At 46.6% G+C, this 19,006-nt stretch overlaps 1 protein-coding gene across 2 annotated transcripts in view; it reads left to right on the top strand.

Moving 5' to 3' along the window:
- Window positions 1-12,078: 12,078 nt before the first annotated feature.
- The window catches only part of Ankrd50 (ankyrin repeat domain containing 50), a 33,636-nt gene continuing 26,708 nt past the window's right edge, over window positions 12,079-19,006 (top strand). The window contains exons 1-2 of one of the 2 annotated variants that reach the window (XM_050138410.1): window positions 12,079-12,250; window positions 12,930-14,227. In XM_050138410.1, coding sequence (XP_049994367.1) covers window positions 13,716-14,227 — 512 coding nt within the window. In that variant the 5' untranslated portion in view covers window positions 12,079-12,250; window positions 12,930-13,715. Of the gene's footprint in view, window positions 12,251-12,339; window positions 12,570-12,929; window positions 14,228-19,006 lie in introns of those variants that run through there. The other variant, XM_050138411.1, reaches the window with a different exon arrangement.

The raw sequence follows: 19,006 nt of genomic DNA, 5'->3' as shown, positions 1-19,006 counted from the left end.
AGCTGAAGTCTTCTCCCAATCTTTAGCTATTACTGCTTTGAAAAACAAAACTTTTATAAAATTATATTATTTGCATCGGCATGAAATTGGCTTATGATCATTTAAGCAAAACATATTTACAGTCTTTGTTTTAATAGGGCAAGTACATTCCCATAGGAGCACAGTTTGCAAGCTGCATAAACATGATTATCCAATAACTATTAAAGTATAAATGTGTGCTGAGGCGAAAAATAAGAATAAAAACTTGACAGCCTGACATAAAAAAAGAAAAGAGAAAACCAAGCGGATGGCCTTAACAGCTTGCTCACTAGTATTGCTTTAAAATGTCTACAGGTGTTGCTTTGACCTATCTCCCTGCCAGAGGATGCACGTCTTAAGTCCTGCCCCGGTGGCTTCCAGCCAAGAGCATAACAGACCTAGGGGCTTCTTGAGCTGGCAGCTAGCCAATCCTCCTCTTTCTTCCTTGAAGATCCAGTGTGCACTGTTTTGTTTAACTCTTCTTTATCTACAGCAAGGTTGTACTGCAAAGTTCTTTACCCCAGTTCTAAGACCTTCATTATCTCCACTCTCTATTTCCTCCTTTTCAAAGTTTCTGTTGGCAGTCAATATCTAAACACATAAAATTCCAAACCTCTGCAAAACCAAAGAGCAAGATCGTGTCGGAGAGTGTGGTTGCAGAAAAGAGGTGAAGTAGGCAGGCCTGTTCAAGGGAGCCTTTGATACAGACAAGAGCAGAGGTTCAACGTTTGAATGTGACTGTGTTCAGAGAAGAGAGGACGGGATGCAGAGCCCGGGAAAACATCACACCGAAGGAAGCCTGGATGAAGTGGAACCAAAAGAAGATTACAGGAGAAATCAGCTCCACCAACAGGGCGCTCACCCAGGAAAAACATGATGCTAGCAATGTCCACCTGACAAGACCTAGGAGAAAAGCAGGAGGGACCATTTTGATTGGGTCATTTAAGATGGGAAGACCCATTTTAATTGGGGGTGGCACCATTCCTTGGTCAAGGGCCCTGAACTAAATAGGAAGGAGGATGCAGGCTGAACATCCGCATTCACCTTCTTATGCTTCTTGTCTCGTGCCTCTGCTGCTACACGTCCCCCACCACTATGGACTCTAACGGTGAGCCAAAATAAACCGTTGCTTCCTTAAGTAGCTTGGTCGGGTATAGTGTTATAACCAGGAAAGTAGCTAATATAAAGGCATTGTTTGAGACATCAAGACAAGCTGGGGGAGGTCTGAAAATTGGCACAGGTCCTTAGAGACCGCTGACAGCAGATTTTATCAGGAGCATAGGGGAGAAGTTAGATGATAAACTTAGGAGACCTCGAAGGTTGGAGACATTGAGCTTGGCCTTTCCCAAGTTTTTAAGTTAAGGAGAAAACTCTGCAATCTCACCTTCACACGGCCAGCTGTGCTTATGAGTGTCTGCTGATTTTGTTTGGATTCTATTCTGTTATTGGGCGACAGCATATGAACTGTGCAGGAAGCTGTGCAGTCCCTGGATTCCACTGCTAGAATCGCCACCAGAGCAAGCAGCAAACAATGATGCGACCTACAGAAATGCATCTTCTTGCGGCTCTGAAAACCAAAAGTCTAAGGCTTAGCAGTCTTGGAATCTGGCCAGGTCTCTGATTTTGGTTTGCCCATGGCCATATTGACCTGCACCCTTGCTTAGCATTTCCTCCGCGCAAGCATCCCTGCCTCTTTTTCTGAGGCTCCAGTCCTACTGGATCAGAGCTTACAAACACATTTGACTCGAATCACCACCTACGGCCTTATCTCCAAATACACCTGGACATTAGGGATCCAGATGAACGCGCTTGAGAGTGCGGGGAAGGGTGCCTTCCAAAAGGACACCAGGGATTAACTGGGGTGTCAGAGGTGTACCCTTCTGCTCTCTAACCACAGAAAGAGCTGATAAGAAAACCCTCAGAGGAAGTCAGAGCTTAAGTCAGAGGGAAGATGAACAGCATGAGAAGGTACCAGTGTTCCTGAGGGTCAGAGACTCTGAGGTGTGTGTGTGTGTATGTGTGTGTGTGTGTGTGTGTGTGTGTGTGTGTGTGTGTGTGTGAAGCATGCTCAGGCTGAGAATGCACACAGTACAATGAAGCTCAGAAGTCACAAGGCTCTATTGCTGGTGAAAACGCCTGTCGTAGAGGGACTGCAGCCGACAGCATCAGGGACAGTTACACGGAGAGTTAGAAAGCCATCCCTGTATGCATATGCATGCATGTATGAATTAATAATACGCCCCTCTATGCATATATGCATATTTTAGTGGTGGGGTTCAAAAGTTCCACTTTCTGCATTTTTATGTATTTTGCATTGCCATGAAATACCCAGTCGTGGTGCAGTAAAAGAAGGCCAGTCTATGGGATGAGGCACACAAGATCAAGGTGGTGCCTGCAGCAGAGACACTGCCTTATGCTCTTAATTTCAAGAGAGAAGAAAAATGCCTCTTTTTTTTAAGATTTAATTTTTTTTATGTTTGTGTGTGGATATGTGTTGGTGATTGTATGCTCTGTGTATGCAGATGCCCTTGGAGGCCACACAGAGGCAGTGGATCCCCCAGAGCTACAGGACACTCTTTTCAACTGTTTTTGAAACACTATAGGTGTGGCAGGTTGTTATAGGGCAATTAAAAATGGACTCAAGCTGGGCATGGTGGCACCCAAAGATTGAGGCTGGAGGAACTTGGTGAGTTAGAGGCCAACCAGGGCTACATAGTGAGAGCATGTCTCCGAAAGAAGAAAGAAGAAGAAGAAGAAGAAGAAGAAGAAGAAGAAGAAGAAGAAGAAGAGGAGGAGGAGGAGGAGGAGGAGGAGGAGGAGGAGGAGGAGGAGGAGGAGGAGGAGGAGGAGGAAAGAAGAAAGAAAGTAAGAAAAGAGGAAAGAAAGAAAGAAAGAAAGAAAGAAAGAAAGAAAGAAAGAAAGAAAGAAAGAAAGAAAGGCAGAGAGAGAAGGAAGGAGAGAAAGAATGAAAGAAAAAGAGAGTTGGGGAGGGAAGGAGGGAGGAAGGGAGGGAGATGAGGAGAAGGAGGAGAGGAAGTAGGGGAATAAACATTCTCATCCATCCAAAAATGGGAAACTTCGGATGGTTTTCAACCCATCTGGGAAAAGTCTGGGAACATCCTTTGTGGTTTTGGTCCTGGTCCCTCTGGAATCTTCACTCTGACCCTCTTCTCTTCTATGAAAAGTGATTTGTATCAGTAGCTGAGTGGTTCTGGTGGCCCCGGCTTCCTGAGTCTATGCTATTTTATAAAATCTCTGTTCCTTTCAGGCCCAAGTGGACGATTTCCTGGAGATAACATGTTCTCATGCACTCTTTAGGCTTCCCATGGATGCCCCCATGAGACACAAAACAGACAGACACTTCCTTTATGGCCTCTGCCACTAGGGATGCTCAGGTTGGGCTGGAGACTACCTTCCATCTTTGGTGTTGAAACCTCCGAGGTTTTGCTCTTTCTGGGGTTTCAGGAAAGGGTCCACCAGTCTTTGTCTGAGCATGCTCAGCCTTTGTCTGCGTCCCAGTTCTGAAGCCGGGGAATTCCCAAGCTGTGACCTCTCTTTTAGTGGTTTACAGTCCTTTCTTGAGCTGCTCTCGCTACTGAAACAAAGGGCAAGGCTTCACCTTTAGCCCTTAGCAATCTCCACTGCTCCTAGCCTAAGCTCACCACGTCAAAGCTGCATATTATAAATAGCCTCGGGAATTCATGTCCCTAAGCCTGCCCCAACCACGAAGCAAAAATGTCCCTTCTTCCTGTTCTGATAACACGTCCCTCCTCAGGCCTCTGGGCCCCCAGAGCCCTCTCTTGCAATGTTGTTGTTTGCTTGTTTTTGTTTTTAATCTGTGTTTCTAGTAACCATGCCTAGGTTCTAAGCCTTGTCTATTATCCTTAAAATTCTAATGGCTTTGGCTCACTCCCAGACAAGGCCTCTCACATATCTGAGAATTTCTGGGGTGGCCTTGTGGTTCTGAGATCTATCAGTTTTCTGCAGCTAGCAAACAAGTTATCACAGACTCAGGATCTCCACTTCCGCTTATCACCCCCTCGGTTTCCGTGCAGCAGAAATGCAGCCAGACTCGGGTGACTCTATCAGGTGACCCTAGGTTTAAGGTGTCACTAAGTCCCAATCCAGGTGCTCGCTGGGGGACTTCAGTTTCTGTTCCAGACTTCCGTCTCCTGACTGGGAGAGTTTAGTGTCCTACAGCTGTAGCCATTTCCTGTTGGCAGCTAGCCAGGCTCCACTTCACACGGAACTCCCGAGGTCACTGTCCCATCCTTACCTGGGGCCATTGCTGTTTCCAAGCCCGCAGAGGTGCACGAAAACTTCCTTGTTACCCAGAACAGTACAGAATCAGAGAGACCGCCTGAAAACCATCAGGCTACTGTGACTGAAATCCCCTTGATGGGCCCTCATTCTGGTAACTCCTGTGATGGCTGATCTTTGTCATCCTCTCCACACACCTGGGAAGAAATGGCTCGATCAGACCGGCCTGGGGCCATGACTGTGGGGCGTTTCTCAATTGCTAATTGAGAACAGTGGGGCCCAGGCCACTGTGACCAATGCCATTTCAAAGCCAATGTACCTGTGCTATATAAGAAAGTTAACTGGGGGCTGGAGAGGTGACTCAGAGGTTAAGAGCATTGGCTTCTCTTCTAGAGGACCCAAGAACAATCGGCAGCACCCACAGTCCCAGGGGTTCCGATGCCCTCTTCAGCCTTCCTCCCAGAGTCCTGTATGCGTGTGGTGCACAGACACACACACACAGGCAAACAGTCATACACAGTTTTGTTTGTTGGGTTTTGGTTTTTTGAGGCAGGTTTTGGAGCCTGACCTGGAACTTGCTCTGTAGACCAGGCTGCTCTCGAACTCACAGAATTCTTCCTGCCTCTACCTCCTGGAGTGCTGGGATTAAAGGCGTGTGCCACCACCACCTGGCTCGTATACATTTTAAAAAAGACTTGAGATGAGAGAGAGAGAGACAGAGAGAGAGAGACAGAGAGAGACAGAGAGAGAGAGACAGAGAGAGAGACAGACAGAGAGAGAGAGACAGACAGAGAGAGACAGAGACAGAGAGAGAGAGAGAGAGAGAGAGAGAGAGAGAGAGAGAGAGAGAGAGAATAAAACTGGAGATCAAGTTGGTAAACTGCACTCCTCCACATTCCGCTTCAACTTTTGCCTCTAGGTTTCCCTGGCTTCCCTATGGGATGGGCTGTAACTGTAAGCTTAATAAAGCCTCCCCTCAATGCTGCTTTTGGTCAGTGTTTAACCACAGCATCAGGAAGCAAATTAGGACAGTTCCGTGCCGTGAACTTATGGTTTCTGCTTTGTCCTTTGGTTGCTGTGCTTTCTCTTGCAGCTCAGGTTTGCCTTATCTAGTGGTAACACCTTGTTCTCCTGGCCTCTCGGAAACTCTGGGAGAGTTTCTAGCCAGTGCCGTGTGGACTCGTGCAAAGCACAGCTGGTATCTTATCAATCACAGAAAGTGCCAGTCGCTTGTGCAAGTGACTTTGCTAAGATCTTCCGGAAGCAAATAATGAAGGCCTAGAAAGAATAAAACACTCTTCATTCATTTCACTTGAAACTCAGCCAAATCAAACTACCATGCGCTATAATACATGCTCACAGGACCAAGATCATATCAAACAGCAAACGTCTCTGAGGAAGATACACCAGTGCCAATGATTATGTCATATAGCAAATTACCTTTGAAAAAAAAATCATCTTAAGATAGGTTGCAGCACACATAGTTTAATTTTTAACAACATAAATTAAGAATTTGACTTTCTTGTTGGGTGGAAATCACTCCAACCAACACCCAACGTTTAAAATTAGGTGATTTTTAACCTTCTTCATTTAAAATAATTGAATCTTAGGGAATGCCAAGTTGTCGACCGACTTTCTAGAATTAGCTGAGGAGATAGCACTATTTTGCTATTGCATTTGTTGGAGAACACGTGATATGTGCTCAGCTTGTGGTCTCTATTTATACAGTTCAGGGTTCCAATCAGGAAGTGCATGCCACCTGCAGTAGGCACAGCTCTCATGCCAATTAACATAATCAAAATACGGCCCCCCAGTCAAAATCAGGGGTTCACCTCCCAGGTGCTTCTGCACGTTGATGGGAAACTTACCATCACACTTGCTAAAGCCGCTTTGGACAGCTAATTCGTGTGGCAACAAGAAAAGTTACCAACAACGTAAACACAAAATTCAGCTGCTTCACACACGTTGTCCCGAGAGCTGCCTGTGATGTCATTCCCTATTCCCTGAGATGTTGAACTGTGGCCGTAGCCCTGTGAAGTCAAGAGTGGGCTTTCTCGTTTGTGCAATCGTCAGAGCACTTTCCATGTTTGGAGCATTTTCCGTTCCAGAGTCTGGATTATTACATTCAGCCTGCATTTGTGGGTCACTCGGTGGCCTCTCACACCACCCAGGCAGGGTACAGGCTTGATGCTGACGCCATTTTGTTAACCCTGGAGTTCCTGAGGCTTCACAGGCTAGGTTGGACAATCTTGTCACTGTCCTTGGTGCAGTTCATGGAGGTGGTGACATTGGGACCTCACTGTATCCCGGGATGTTGGACCGCCTGGGCCTCTCTTTTCTTAGTGATGGCTCTTAAATGTGAGTCTTCCCATGGTGGAAAATCCTGGAGCTGATGGACACTCAAGCTGTTACATTCTAATGTGGCCAACAGGGTACATCAAGGGGATTGCCTAAAGACACCCACTGCAGGAGGTAGGGCACATCTTGGCATCTACCTAGGAAACCCCGTAGCTAGGTGTGTGTGTGGGGAGAAGGGGGCATTGCCAACTTTACCTCCCTGTTGAAAAATGGGGATCTTTTCATTTACTTTGGAGGATATTTTCCATGATTCTGGCATCGCAGCCACAACTGACTGGACAGTGCCTAACCAACTCAGTGTTGACTTGGAATTTCACTTACATTTTTCTGCCAGAAGCATTCTTCAGACCAGAGCAAACTGAGGTAACATTCTGATGGAGGAAGGACATTGGTTAATTATAATAAAGAAACTGGTCTTGGCCCATTTTATTGGTTAGAACATAGGTGGGTGGAGTAAACAGAAGAGAATGCCAGGAGAAAGAAGCTTAGTCAGAGAGTCACCATGGTTCTCCCACTCCAGACAGATGCAGGTTAAGACCCTCCCTGGTAAGCCACCTCGTGGGCTACACAGAATATTAGAAATGGGTTAGAACAATATGTAAGAGCTAGCTAATAAGAAACTGGAACTAGCCGGGCCAGGCAATGTTTAAAAGAATACAGTTTCCGTGTAATTATTTCGGAGCATAAGCTAGCCATGTGGGCGGCCAGGTGCCAGGGACGCAGCCCCGCCACTCCTATCACTACAGAGTGGCGCCCCTTCTACAACATTCAATGAAAAAAAAAATTAACACCCTTAAAAGAAGGATGATAGAATATATTGAGCTAATCAACAATAGAGGCACCTACCCCCAGTTGGCTTGCTATGAAAATTATGAATTACAGCTTTGTGGCAAATCTTGTGGCCCAACTTCAAAGAGGAACACAGCTCTCTGGCAGACACAATGGGAGGCCTCCTGTGGTGTCGGAGGCCATCTCTGTCGTCTGCATCTCATCATAGTTTATTCCCATGAGCTCTCAGTGCTGTGGAGAACAGAGGCTGTGTGACCCACAGGAACCTCCGAAGCCTTTACTTTACTTTTATTTTTATTTATTTATTATGTATACAATGTTCTGCCTGCATGTATGTCTGCAGGCCAGAAGAGGGCTCTAGATCTCATTACAGATGGTTGTGAGCCACCATGCGGTTGCTGGGAATTGAACTCAGGACCTCTGGAAGAACAGCCATTACTCTTAACCTCTGAGCCATCTCTCCAGCACTTAAATGTGTAGCCCAGGCTGGCCTCGAACTCGTAATCCTCCTGCTTCTGCCTCCTTCAGCAAATCCTACCGGCATGCGCCACCACAACCGGCTACTTTTATTTTTTAATTGTGTAATTGTGTGTGTGTATGCGCGTGTGTGTGCACACAAGTAGGTATGTGCTTGTGACTGTGGGTGTCCCCAAAGACCAGAGGGGTAGGAACAACTGGAAACTGGAGGTTACGGGCCAACCAAGGTAGGTGCTAGAAACCGAACTCTAGTTCTCCGCAAGCACTCTTAACTCTTAACCTCTGAGCCATCTCTCCAGCCCTTGGGAATGTCTAATTAGATCTGTGACTTCTGCAGTTTACCTTTGTGCTTCCTAGCCCATGACATTAGTCTTCTGAGGAAGGGCAGGCTATCCATGTATCAATGCAAAGTTATCACATTGGCTGAAGTTATCAGTGTGGCTCAGCAGACATGAGCAGTCTGGGGAAAGAAAAGTCAGGTGTGCTGCTGGGAGCACAGCCAGCCTGAGGACAAGTGATTAAACAGCGGCTCTCATTTCCCTGGGAACGCTCAAGTTAACAAATTTTATGCAAGCTAATGAAGTGATTAATTTAGCCAATGTTGCCATCTCACTGGAGGGATGTGTAGCAGACATAATAAAGTTACAAAAGTTCACCTTGGTGGATGCCACTCAACAGTAGTTTCAAATCGGTGTAACTCCGTGTACATATCGCTATGATTGGATATGAATGTATGGCCCAGGCCATATGTAAGGACTCCTGAAGGTCATTTGTTGTTAACTCAGTTTCCAAGGTGCTCAGATATTTATGGTGTGGTTCAGCGAATGCTTATGAGCACAGGAGACACTTTGAAAGGAGGAGGAAGACTTCAAGGCTGAAATTAGAAGATCATTAAAATTGCATGCAAGTTCAGTGCCTGACATATTGTTAGAGGACCCTAACTTGTTCCTTAAAAGTTCCTTTCTGCCTCTGAAAGTTGGACAAGGGTAGACGTTTTAAATTCGTGAGACTAAGTCTGCTGTAGGTGTAACGCTGGGGTCTACTGACAATTGATGCTCTGTCTCGAAAGCTAGAGAATAAAGGCAAAACTTTGCAATCAGAGGCTGAGCCATAGCTGCATTGGGCCAGCATTCTGCAAAACACAAGTTATCTGGGGTTTCACCTATCCTTTGAGGGAAAACGCCTGTACCTCTTATATTTTCTAAGCAAAGGCTATTTCAGGTATATTTTCTAGAACAGTGCAGGCAATAAGTACCTTTCACATGTAAAGCTCAAACAGGTATTCCTCCAACAGGCACTCAGAGGGACAGCCACAAGATGTCCCATGACTAAGCTCCAGTCTCTTTGTCTTGGTCCTTTGAGGTCCAGACTGGCCCCGGACTCTTAGTGAATTCTCCTGTCGTGAGCTTTGGAGTGCTGGGATTCTAGGTGTGAGCTAGCATGTTCTTAAATGGTAAAAAGCTGTTTTATGCTCTTCATTTCTGTGAATCTCAGCCAGCATAACCAACATGTCCCATGTTTGTGTAGCCATACCTGTACTAATAGCAACATTGAAGCGCAGGTGGGATGGGTGTGGCACCATCATTGCTTTCAGCTTCTGCCCTATTGAGTGGGGCATGGCTTAAACTGTTTAGAGTTATTTACATTTGTGGGGAAATGGGAGAGGCCACCGGGGACAACTTCTTCCCTAGCCCTACCAGATAAAAAGCTCTTTTCTTTCTAGGATGGTGAGCTATCGCAAAACACAAAATATAGCTTTAAGGGAGTGACTAGTGCTCTCTCTCTCTCTCTCTCTCTCTCTCTCTCTCTCTCTCTCTCACACACACACACACACACACACACACGTGTGTGTGCACAGTGTGGCTAGATACTTGTGGATTTGTTCTGTGCTGTGGTCAGCTACTGCCTCCCACACTTGGGATCCCTGCAACATGTGCCTTCTTGATACTCAATGGGAGTCAAACGGAAGCTGTTTAGAACATGTGCAGTAAAGACCGTGTCATCTGGTAAGGAAGCCGCAGCAAGCACAATCTTCAAAGTTGTACATGATCTGAAGATGCCCAAGTCCTTAACTTGGCTTTGTAGCGAACCCAAGGATCTGCCTCCGAGTACTGGCAGGAGTCCTCTGCATTTTCAAAGCATCTGACTTAAGCACTCTGAAATCTCAGTTATTGGTGTTTTTGGCCTCTGTCTGCTGAAATGACTGAAATCAGGGTTTAGGTAGAAATGGATATTTTTCTCTGCCAAAGAGATAGAAATAGATATTTTGCTTGAAGAAAAGAAACCATTTTTAACATTCTAGTCTGAATTTTTATTTGTGTTTTTTAGTACTTTGTTTGTGGGGTTAATCTTTTGGTTGGAGGTGCGTTCCTATCCAGATAAAAACTTATTTTATCCATAAATGACTAAAATAAAAAGAAATATAACTTTGTAGTGAATAAATCTTAAAACATTAAAATAGATATAAATTTTAAAAGTATGTATGATGAGCATGTTTTCAACCATATTTGCTGAGGTGTACAATCCTGAATATGGAACAAAAACAATCAAAGAAATGATTTGGAATGAAAAATGTGCTTTCAGATAAAGAAATTAGAAAGTGAGACTATATTTAGCCAGTTTGCTTGGAGCTTAATAGGTACCTCACCTCTAATAGGGGGAAAAAATAAAAGATAAAATACAAACTAACATAGAAGGAAATAAATTTGAAAGTGTGAATAATTTCAAATCCATGCAACTGTGAAGAAGAGTTAAGGAAATTTTAAAAAGATAAGGAAAACAATTCTTTAAATTTCTTTTCCCAGAAAGATTTTGTTAGAGAAAATATGGCTAACTAAACAATGTATGGGAGCCAACGGACTTGATAGCACACACTTTTAACCTCAGCACCCAGTGGGTAGAGGCAGGCAGATATCTACGAGAGTGAGGCCACTTTGGTCTGCAGAGTGAGTTCCAGGCCCTCCAGGGCTGCACAATGAGACTCTGTCTCAAACAAAGTCAAACCGATGTATATAGCAAGAGCAAATGTCTGCTAATGTTATTTCTAGTATTTAGGTAATTGGTAAAAAGAAATTTGATGAAATTGTATGTAATGTATTGCACGTTTTTTTTCTGTTAGGAGGAACACAATTATAAAAGTGACTTGTGAGATACATATAAGTGAAAAATTAAAACCCAAATGGGCTTGAAGATTAAAGACTGTTATAGCTGAAGATATTCTTTTAGCAGACATAATCCATCCCTGTAATCCTAGCACTAGTGAGCTAGAGGCAGGATAGCCACATTTAAGGCCAGCCTGTGCTACATATGAAAACTGCCTTTCAAAAACAGTATTCCACCTTCTGGTCCAGGCCTAAACTATTCCTTTAATTAACTCAGCGACTAGTTTACTAGAAATCATACTTATAGGGTCAAACTGAAACAAACGAGTCTACATACGTCTTAAAATCTCTGCATTTACCGTCTTGCCCTATGCTGTAGGAGACTCAGGCTAAGTATTGACTAAAGCTGTGTCCCCAAACTGTAGCTTTATATAGATCCGCTTTCAGGCAACTCTGGGGTACGTAGTCACTTCTGCAGGTTCGCTGCCGACCTGGACAAGATGTGCAGCCCTACAGGTGCAGGAGTTAAGCGTGCGCGAGATACCGCCCCGCCCCTCAGCCTGGGCGGGTCTAACTGAGCCGCCTATTTAGCAAGGCACAGAGGCCGACGACAGGCCGGTTTTCTACGGGAGAGCCCCAGGACCCAATGCACAAAGGCGGCTACTGAGCCGAGCTTGGGGACCAGGACGCCGAACCATCCCGAGTCACCCCCGTGCCACCGCCTGCTCTATAGCTTCGTGCGGGAGCAACGTTTGGTGGGCGGGGTGGGGCGGGGCCGCGGCTCGTGGGGCCTGAGGGGAATGGCTGGGCATAGGAGGCGGGGCTATGAGCTGGGAGGGGCCTGTGGGGAAAAGAAAGACTGGGCCGGGCCTGCTCGAGGCGGGCCAATGGAGTGGGACTTGAGTGTGAGGGGCTGGGTCTATGCGAGACGTGACCTATGGGGAGGGGCGTGGTCCGCGGAGGGCGTGGTCTGCGTGCAGCGGGGCGGGGTTGGGCGGTGTCTTTGGCGGGGCGGGCCCTGTGTGGGGCGGGCCCTGCGCGGCGGGCGGGGCGGTGGCGCTGGCGGAGATTGTCTTTGCGCCGGCGGCGGTGGCGGCTGTGGGGGGCTGGGCGGAGCGCCGCGGTGCGGGGCGGCCGGGCTGGCGGCGGCCGGGAGCCGCAGGCGGGAGCGAGGAGGAGTGCACCGGGCGGCTGGGGCGGTGGAACGGCTTCGGGGAACCCGGGAGCGTGGAACCGAAAGGACTGAGGTAACCGAGGGCAGCGGGCCGGGTGGAGCGGGCCTCTGCCAGCCGAGCTCGGGCCGGGGCGGGTCAGACCCCTCTCTGGATTCCCGGGGCTGGAGGCGGCGCCCGCGGCGGGACCTGGGCCGCGCCCTGCCCGCGCCGCACCGGGCTGCACCTCGTTCCGAGCCTTTGTCTGTCAGCCGAGCCGGGGCCGGAGCTGCGGCCGGGAGCACGAAGGGAAGCGGCCGTCCGAGTGGGTCCGAGTGGGGACTGCCTGTCCGGGCTCAGCCGGCCTTCTGCAGGAGCAGGTCCGGTGCAGCAGCAGCCCCGTGCCTCCCCTAAGGTCTGCAAACTATCAACAAAGAAGCCCCGGCGGACGGGGCAAGCCCGAGCTGCCTCAGTGGCGCTCAGACACGGCTACACTGCGAGGGCTTTCGGGCTGAAATCCAGGGTGGTGCTGTAGGTGGCATAAAGTACCATTTTGTTTCCGTTTGGACGGCGAGGCTTTCAAAATCTGGGTTAATTCTGATAAAGTCTGTCTCGGAAGCATACCCGTACGGGAAGAAAAAAGTGTACAAAGGAAAATGGGCTTATTTAAGGGGTAATCATGTAACTTTTGAAAGTGCTTTATGGGGTGAGTGGTAACAAATGGGTTTGAACGCGGTGTTTTGCATTAAACATATTTTTGTTTGCTTCGTTTTAGTTTGGGGAATTGTTGACTACCTGGACATGGGAACGCCGAGAAACCTACAAACAGTTCTATTAAGGATTTGTCATCTCGAAAAGAAATATTTTATGACTGTTTTCCATTAAGAAGGTGTCAACAGAGGTTTGTGATTTTTGCCAATAAGAGACTAATTTGAAACAGATCCCTGGCTGTGGTCAGATGTCTGAGACTGGCGAGAACTAGGCTCGGAATGCTCATCCTTCAGCGGGAGGCGCAGCGCTACCTACCTACGGTCTAAATGCAATCTCTCTGGTGCCACTTAACATAATGGATGGCTTTTCTGCATCTCGCATTCAGCTAGAGCACTGAGCCTTGCCGTGCTGTGGGGGCGTCTTCTCCGGATCCAAGCCCTGGCCGTTCGCTTCTGTTTCCAGATGTGTTTTCTCAGTTGTGTACTTGAAACATCTACAGTCACATGAACTGCAGATTGAGCCACACAGAGTTCTGTGACCCCCGCCGAAAGATCCAGGAATGGTGTTGCCCGGCTTCGGGGCAAGCCAGTTTTTATCTGCTTGACAATTAAATAAATATATCCTTTGCTAATTAAGGCTATGGAACCAAATAAAGACATGCACATTCCTTTGCCAAATGAAGTCTGGGGCTGTTGAATTTCCCCGTAACTGGTTATTTCCAGTGAACTAACATATAAGTTATGTACAAATGGACGTGAAGCCTGTAGCAATGTATCCGGATTCTAGCCCACACTGAAGATTTTTTTTAAAAAACAACAACAACAACAACAACAACAAAACAAAGCCTATTATGACTAATCCCTGGGAAGAGAAAGTCTGCAGAATGGCCCAAACGAGTCTACTGCAAGGGAAGCAGTTTTACTGTCGGGAGTGGGTTTTCCACAAACTTCAGCACTGCCTCCAGGAGAAATCAAGCTGCTGTACCAGTGCAGCCAACACACAGTCCCTCGTGGGGAATGCTGGGAATAACACTAGTGGCATCTCTGGGAAGGGAGCCTCCTGGGGTGTGTTGCTGGTGGGAGGGCCTGGCAGCGGGAAGACGGCCCTGTGCACGGAGCTCCTGTGGCCCAGCTCACCAGCCAGCGTGCAGAGAGGTCTGCACCGCCAGGCTCTGGCTTTCCACTTCTGCAAAGCCCAGGACTCGGACACTCTGTGTGTCGGAGGGTTCGTCAGAGGGCTGGTAGCCCAGATCTGCCAAAGTGGACTCCTCCAAGGTTACGAGGACAAGCTGAGGGATCCAGCCGTCCAGAGTCTCCTAGAGCCTGGGGAGTGTGAGAGGAACCCGGCGGAAGCATTTAAAAGGTAACCGTGAGAAGGTAGCCATGCTGGCCTATCTGTGCATCAGATACCCTGACTACACTGCCTAGCTGTTGGCTGTCAATCACTGCTCCTCACTACACCTCCCTAGTTTTAATAGGAAAGAGAGCCAAACTTAAACTTTGTTTTATTGTTGTATTGCATTGTGTGTGGCTTAGAAGTGAAGCTTAATTTTGCTCATTTCATAGTAGAATGCTCCTTTTTTGAACCGTAGGGGAATTTGTTCTAAGACACAGCCAGTAGGTGCTGGGACACCGGGGTACGATTTCACTGAAGCCAGCTTTTGTCTATAGTTGTGTTTATAGTTTCTGTAAATACCTTCTCTAAAACAGAGTCTCGGGAAATTCGCCCAGGTTGTGAAGTTTATTCTCCTTTTAGCTAAGTGAAAAGTTGAGTGATCTAAGGTGATATTTATACAATAGTGAACATTTGAAGCATCATAGTGCTTTGAGTGAGGAAGACACCATTGTTTTACCTATTGAGAATCTCTGATAGAAAGGTTGGTGTAAGGGAACATGTTGCTTTGGAAAATGGTTTCAGATGCAAAACTGCCTTCCAGGAAAGGCTCTTCTTTAGAGATAAGTTTTGCTTGTGGGTCCCTGCTTGTGTCGAAGCGGTCACAGGGCCCTCGATGCCTCGCTTCTGCTTGTGTACTTGTTTCTCCTGTGCTCCCTGTGCACCTGTTTCTGCTCCGCACTGGCCAGTTCCTCCAGGACCAAGTCTGTGTAAAGTATTCTGTGGTCCTTCTCAAGCCCGAGAGCTTTGTGTGTCTGCAGGAGGGACTTGCAGAGGATGACAGAAAGCCGTGTTTTATGTCCTGAAATCGAATGCTTTTGCAGGTGATACTGAAAGTCGTCAATAATGATAGCAAACATTGTGGGAATTACTATGTTAAGAGTGTTACAAATATTAAGCTAGATAATTTTCTTAGGAATTCTGTGACATGAGAACCTTTATTCCATTTTCCTGATGAGGAAACTGAGGGAGAGAAAGCAGAAGGAAATTACCTAAGGTTGAAAGGTTGGGAAGTTGCATACTGAAACATTAATCTAAATATTCTTTATCAATAAAAATTCAGAAGTCAGATATGGGGGTAAGGACCTGAAAGATGAGAGAAGCAGAGAAACCACCAGTCCTCTCCTACCTGCTCCATTCCTTCCTCTGAAGGGGCTGAGATTCCTCTCCACCCCACCTTACTACTTCCTGTCCCATCTGTCCTCTGTCCTCCAAAACCTCTGTGGTTAATTTCCAGTCAGCTAGTGGCTAGCTCCGCCCTTTCACTCCGAACAAGCTTTATTGTCAAAACACGATAAAAATATCACAGGACAGCATACCTGACACTTGAAATGTATCTCTATAGAATTGTAACTGAGGAGTTGCTTGATGAACTTCTGAGTAGTAGAAGCTGTGGGTGGTGAAGGTGGAGAGCTGGGAGGTGTTGGTCTGTGCTTAGTGCCGCGTTCAGATGGCCCCGAGAGTGGGGTTTGAATGGGAGATCCCCCATAGACTGTGTTTGGAAGCTTGGACCACAGTTAGGTGCAGCCCTAGAGGTGGGGCCCAATTGAAGGAAGTGGTTCCCTAGGGATGGACCTTGAAGTTCGTGGGCCCCACCCCATTTTCTCTCTGCTCTCTGCTTCCTAATCTGACGATCTCCCACAAGCTACTGCCACCATGCCTTTCCCAATGCAATGGACTGTGTGCCCTCAAACTGTGCCCAAAGCCCTCTTCCCTTAAGTTGCTTCTTGCTAGGCATTTAATCACAGTACTGGAAAGCAGTCATGTTGGTAGAGTCACCATAAAGGTTAAAGGTGAATAGTGTAAATGTGTGGTCAGCTTGGGGTAGGGTTTGAGAGACATGACATTCTTCTAGACTTGTTATGTGTGTAAATACAGTCCAGTAAACTGGACAAATCTTCTGTTTTGTTAGCCATCCCATTCAGGACTACTGCCTGAAGCTGATGAGGGAATCAGTACAGGCCTGTGGCACACTCAGGCAGGTGGGAGGGAGGTTTGGTGGAGGGCACCCTGTGTGGAAGCCCTCCACGCCTTCCACAGGGTACATAAACACCCTCCTTCCCCCTTACTGCCTCTCTGAAGGTAACTTGGTAATTAAGGAGCCGGGTTTTAAATAATTCTGTGAGTTATCTGGTGACATTTTAATTACTCCTAGAGTGTGTCTTCCGATATCTGAGTTCCTTTTTGGTGTGTTCTCATCCCAAGCAACAACTTCTTCATAATATTGGTGATCTTCCTTTTAAAAAAAAGTTCAGGAAATTCTCTCCCCTTCAGACTTGACTCTGTAACTATTTTCCTACCTAATTTGAAGTTATTAACTAATCGAAGGGAAGGAAGCCAAGTTAGGACTGTGGGTGAAAACCACACCCACACTGCACTTCTGGTTGACGGAAGTACCAGTCCCTTGGTGGTCTCACCTCTATTTCCTGTGTGTCTGCTTGCTTGGCTTTCCGTTCAGGCATTTAGCAGGAAGTCCCTTAAGAGGCTCCTCCATCTTGAGTTTCCCACTCTTCAAACTGTAAGAAGCCCAGCAAGCCCATTGTTACCCTTCCCGCTCATATTTTGTTATAACAGTACAAAGTGGACATGCACAACTCACTTGGAGTGAGCTCTTCAGAAAAGTTTATTAGGAATGTGTTTGATTTGGACATTCAACAGGTCACCCAGGAAAGGGCTGTTGTTTCCAAATAACTACTTTATTTGGGGAGACATTGTAGTAGACAGTTAAGGGGGTGTGTCCTAGTTAAGGTTACTAGTTAGGGTTTCTGTGATGAAACACCATGACCAACAGCAATCCAGGAAGGAAAGGATTTATTTGGGTATGCTTCTACATCGCTTCATCATCAGTGGAAATCAGGACAGGAACTCAAGCAGTGCAGGAACCTGGAGGCAGGAACTGATACAGAGGCCATGGAGGAGTGCTGCTTACTGACTTGTTCAGCCTGCTTTCTTATAGATCCCAGAGCCACCAACCCAGGGATGGCGCCACCCACAATGAGCTGGCCCTGCCCCATCAATCATCAATCATGAGAATGTGCTACAGGCTTGCTTACAGCCAATCTTACAGAGACACTTTCTTAACTGAAGCTCCTTCCTCTCAGATAGCTGTAGCTTGTGTCATGTCGACAGAAAACTAGCCAGCACAGTGTGAAGTTAGATAATAGGATTAAATAAAATATAAATGTAAGCCTAGAAAAATAGAAGCATCCATTTTTCTTTTGATAAAAATTTCAAAGCCAGCTTTTGTAGCATACTTTAACATAGAAATCTTGATAATTAATGGCTCTATGATACACAGGAAACATTGGGGCAGCAATCTACCCTTGATGAAGAAAAATCTTAGCTGGGGAACTGGCAGAGGGAGATTCAGTCATGCCTTTTTCATCCACTTGACTTTCTCCCTTAGTTTTGCCTTTCAACTTCTTCCTTGTATTTGTTCTTAGTCCATGGTAGACTGTGTAGTACCACTGGTTACATACATGACATGATGCATGGCTGAGTTTATTGGAGTGACTTTTAATCTAGGTACACGTGGCAGCTCCTTACCCCTCACACATGCCATGCTGCTTCTCAGTAGAGTTGTCCAAAGTCCCCCTCTCATTCATTCGTTCATTCATTCATTCCTGAGCAGACAGTGGGAGTTGTGCTGAGATCTGGAAGAGTCGAGCTGGGGATAAAGCAGTGTGTGGCAGCTGCAACCCTGCAGTCAGAGAGACTAGATTCTCAGTAGCACCCGGCTTGCTTCTGACCACCTGTGAGTGTCCCTGTGACACATGAGCACTGTGCCATGCACAATGTTGCTTCACTTACTAAAGAGACACAGAAACACACGATTGCTTCTTTTCATTTTCTTTTAGTTTTCAATTAATTTTATATATTTACAGGGTTTAAAAAAATTCATTTTTGTTACTCAAAGGACCTAGGTTTATAATGCTTTCATTTTTATGTGTGCTGAGAACTGATGGCTATTATCTTTCTTTGGCCCCTCCCTCCCCCATCACCCCCAGGTTTTCATTACAAAGAGCTGTGTGTTTTGCTTTCAACATGGCTTCTTCTCTAGTATTGGAACAATTGAGGCAGGGCTTCCTGTCAGCCCTGTAACCGTTAGCAAATCCCAGCTATGTCTGAGCAAATGGTAACTATCTCTGTGGTGAGGTGTTGGGGACAGTAGCTTCAGGTCTCCTGTGTGCCTTAGAAACAGGACAGATGTCATTTCACTAGGCTACAAACTCCCAGTGAGGCCTTCCCAGTCCTTTAGATTCAGGTGGACACAGTGCCCAGAAGCCTTCATCTCTATCCCTGCCTTTATTTCTGGATGGTACTTGCGGGTGTCCCTTTTCCTCTGGTATTAAGTGTTAAGGAATAGAATTGTGAGGAAATATTAAAGATGGGTGAATGGCTCTAGGTACTGAGAGTTTACCAGGGAAGCGTGTTAGTCAGTGGTCAAGGGCAGTGGACTTGGAAAGAAGATCTCAAGCTGAGCCATCAGTCCCCACCCCGAAGATCTGAATCTCTCTGGTGATAGATTTCACCCGCCATCCCTGTGTTCTTACCTGGGGTCTCTTACTCATGCAGGCATCCTTTGTTCCCACCTCTTCACCATCTTCATGATGTCATTCATGCCTGAGGACCTTTTCCTGCCTACTCAAGTGCTTAGTTAGCACTCTGCATGATGTCAGCAGCTCTAAGTAATTATCACTTAATGAATGCATAATGCTGCTCGCCTATCTAAAATTTCCCCGAACATAA

This window comes from Alexandromys fortis, unplaced genomic scaffold (genome assembly GCF_014885135.2).
Source record: "Alexandromys fortis isolate MF-2015 unplaced genomic scaffold, M_Fortis_MF-2015_v1.1 scaffold_15, whole genome shotgun sequence".
Classification (NCBI taxonomy): Eukaryota; Metazoa; Chordata; class Mammalia; order Rodentia; family Cricetidae; genus Alexandromys; species Alexandromys fortis.
The sequence above is the reverse complement of the archived record's forward strand: the minus strand, read 5'-3'. Positions and strand labels throughout refer to the sequence as shown.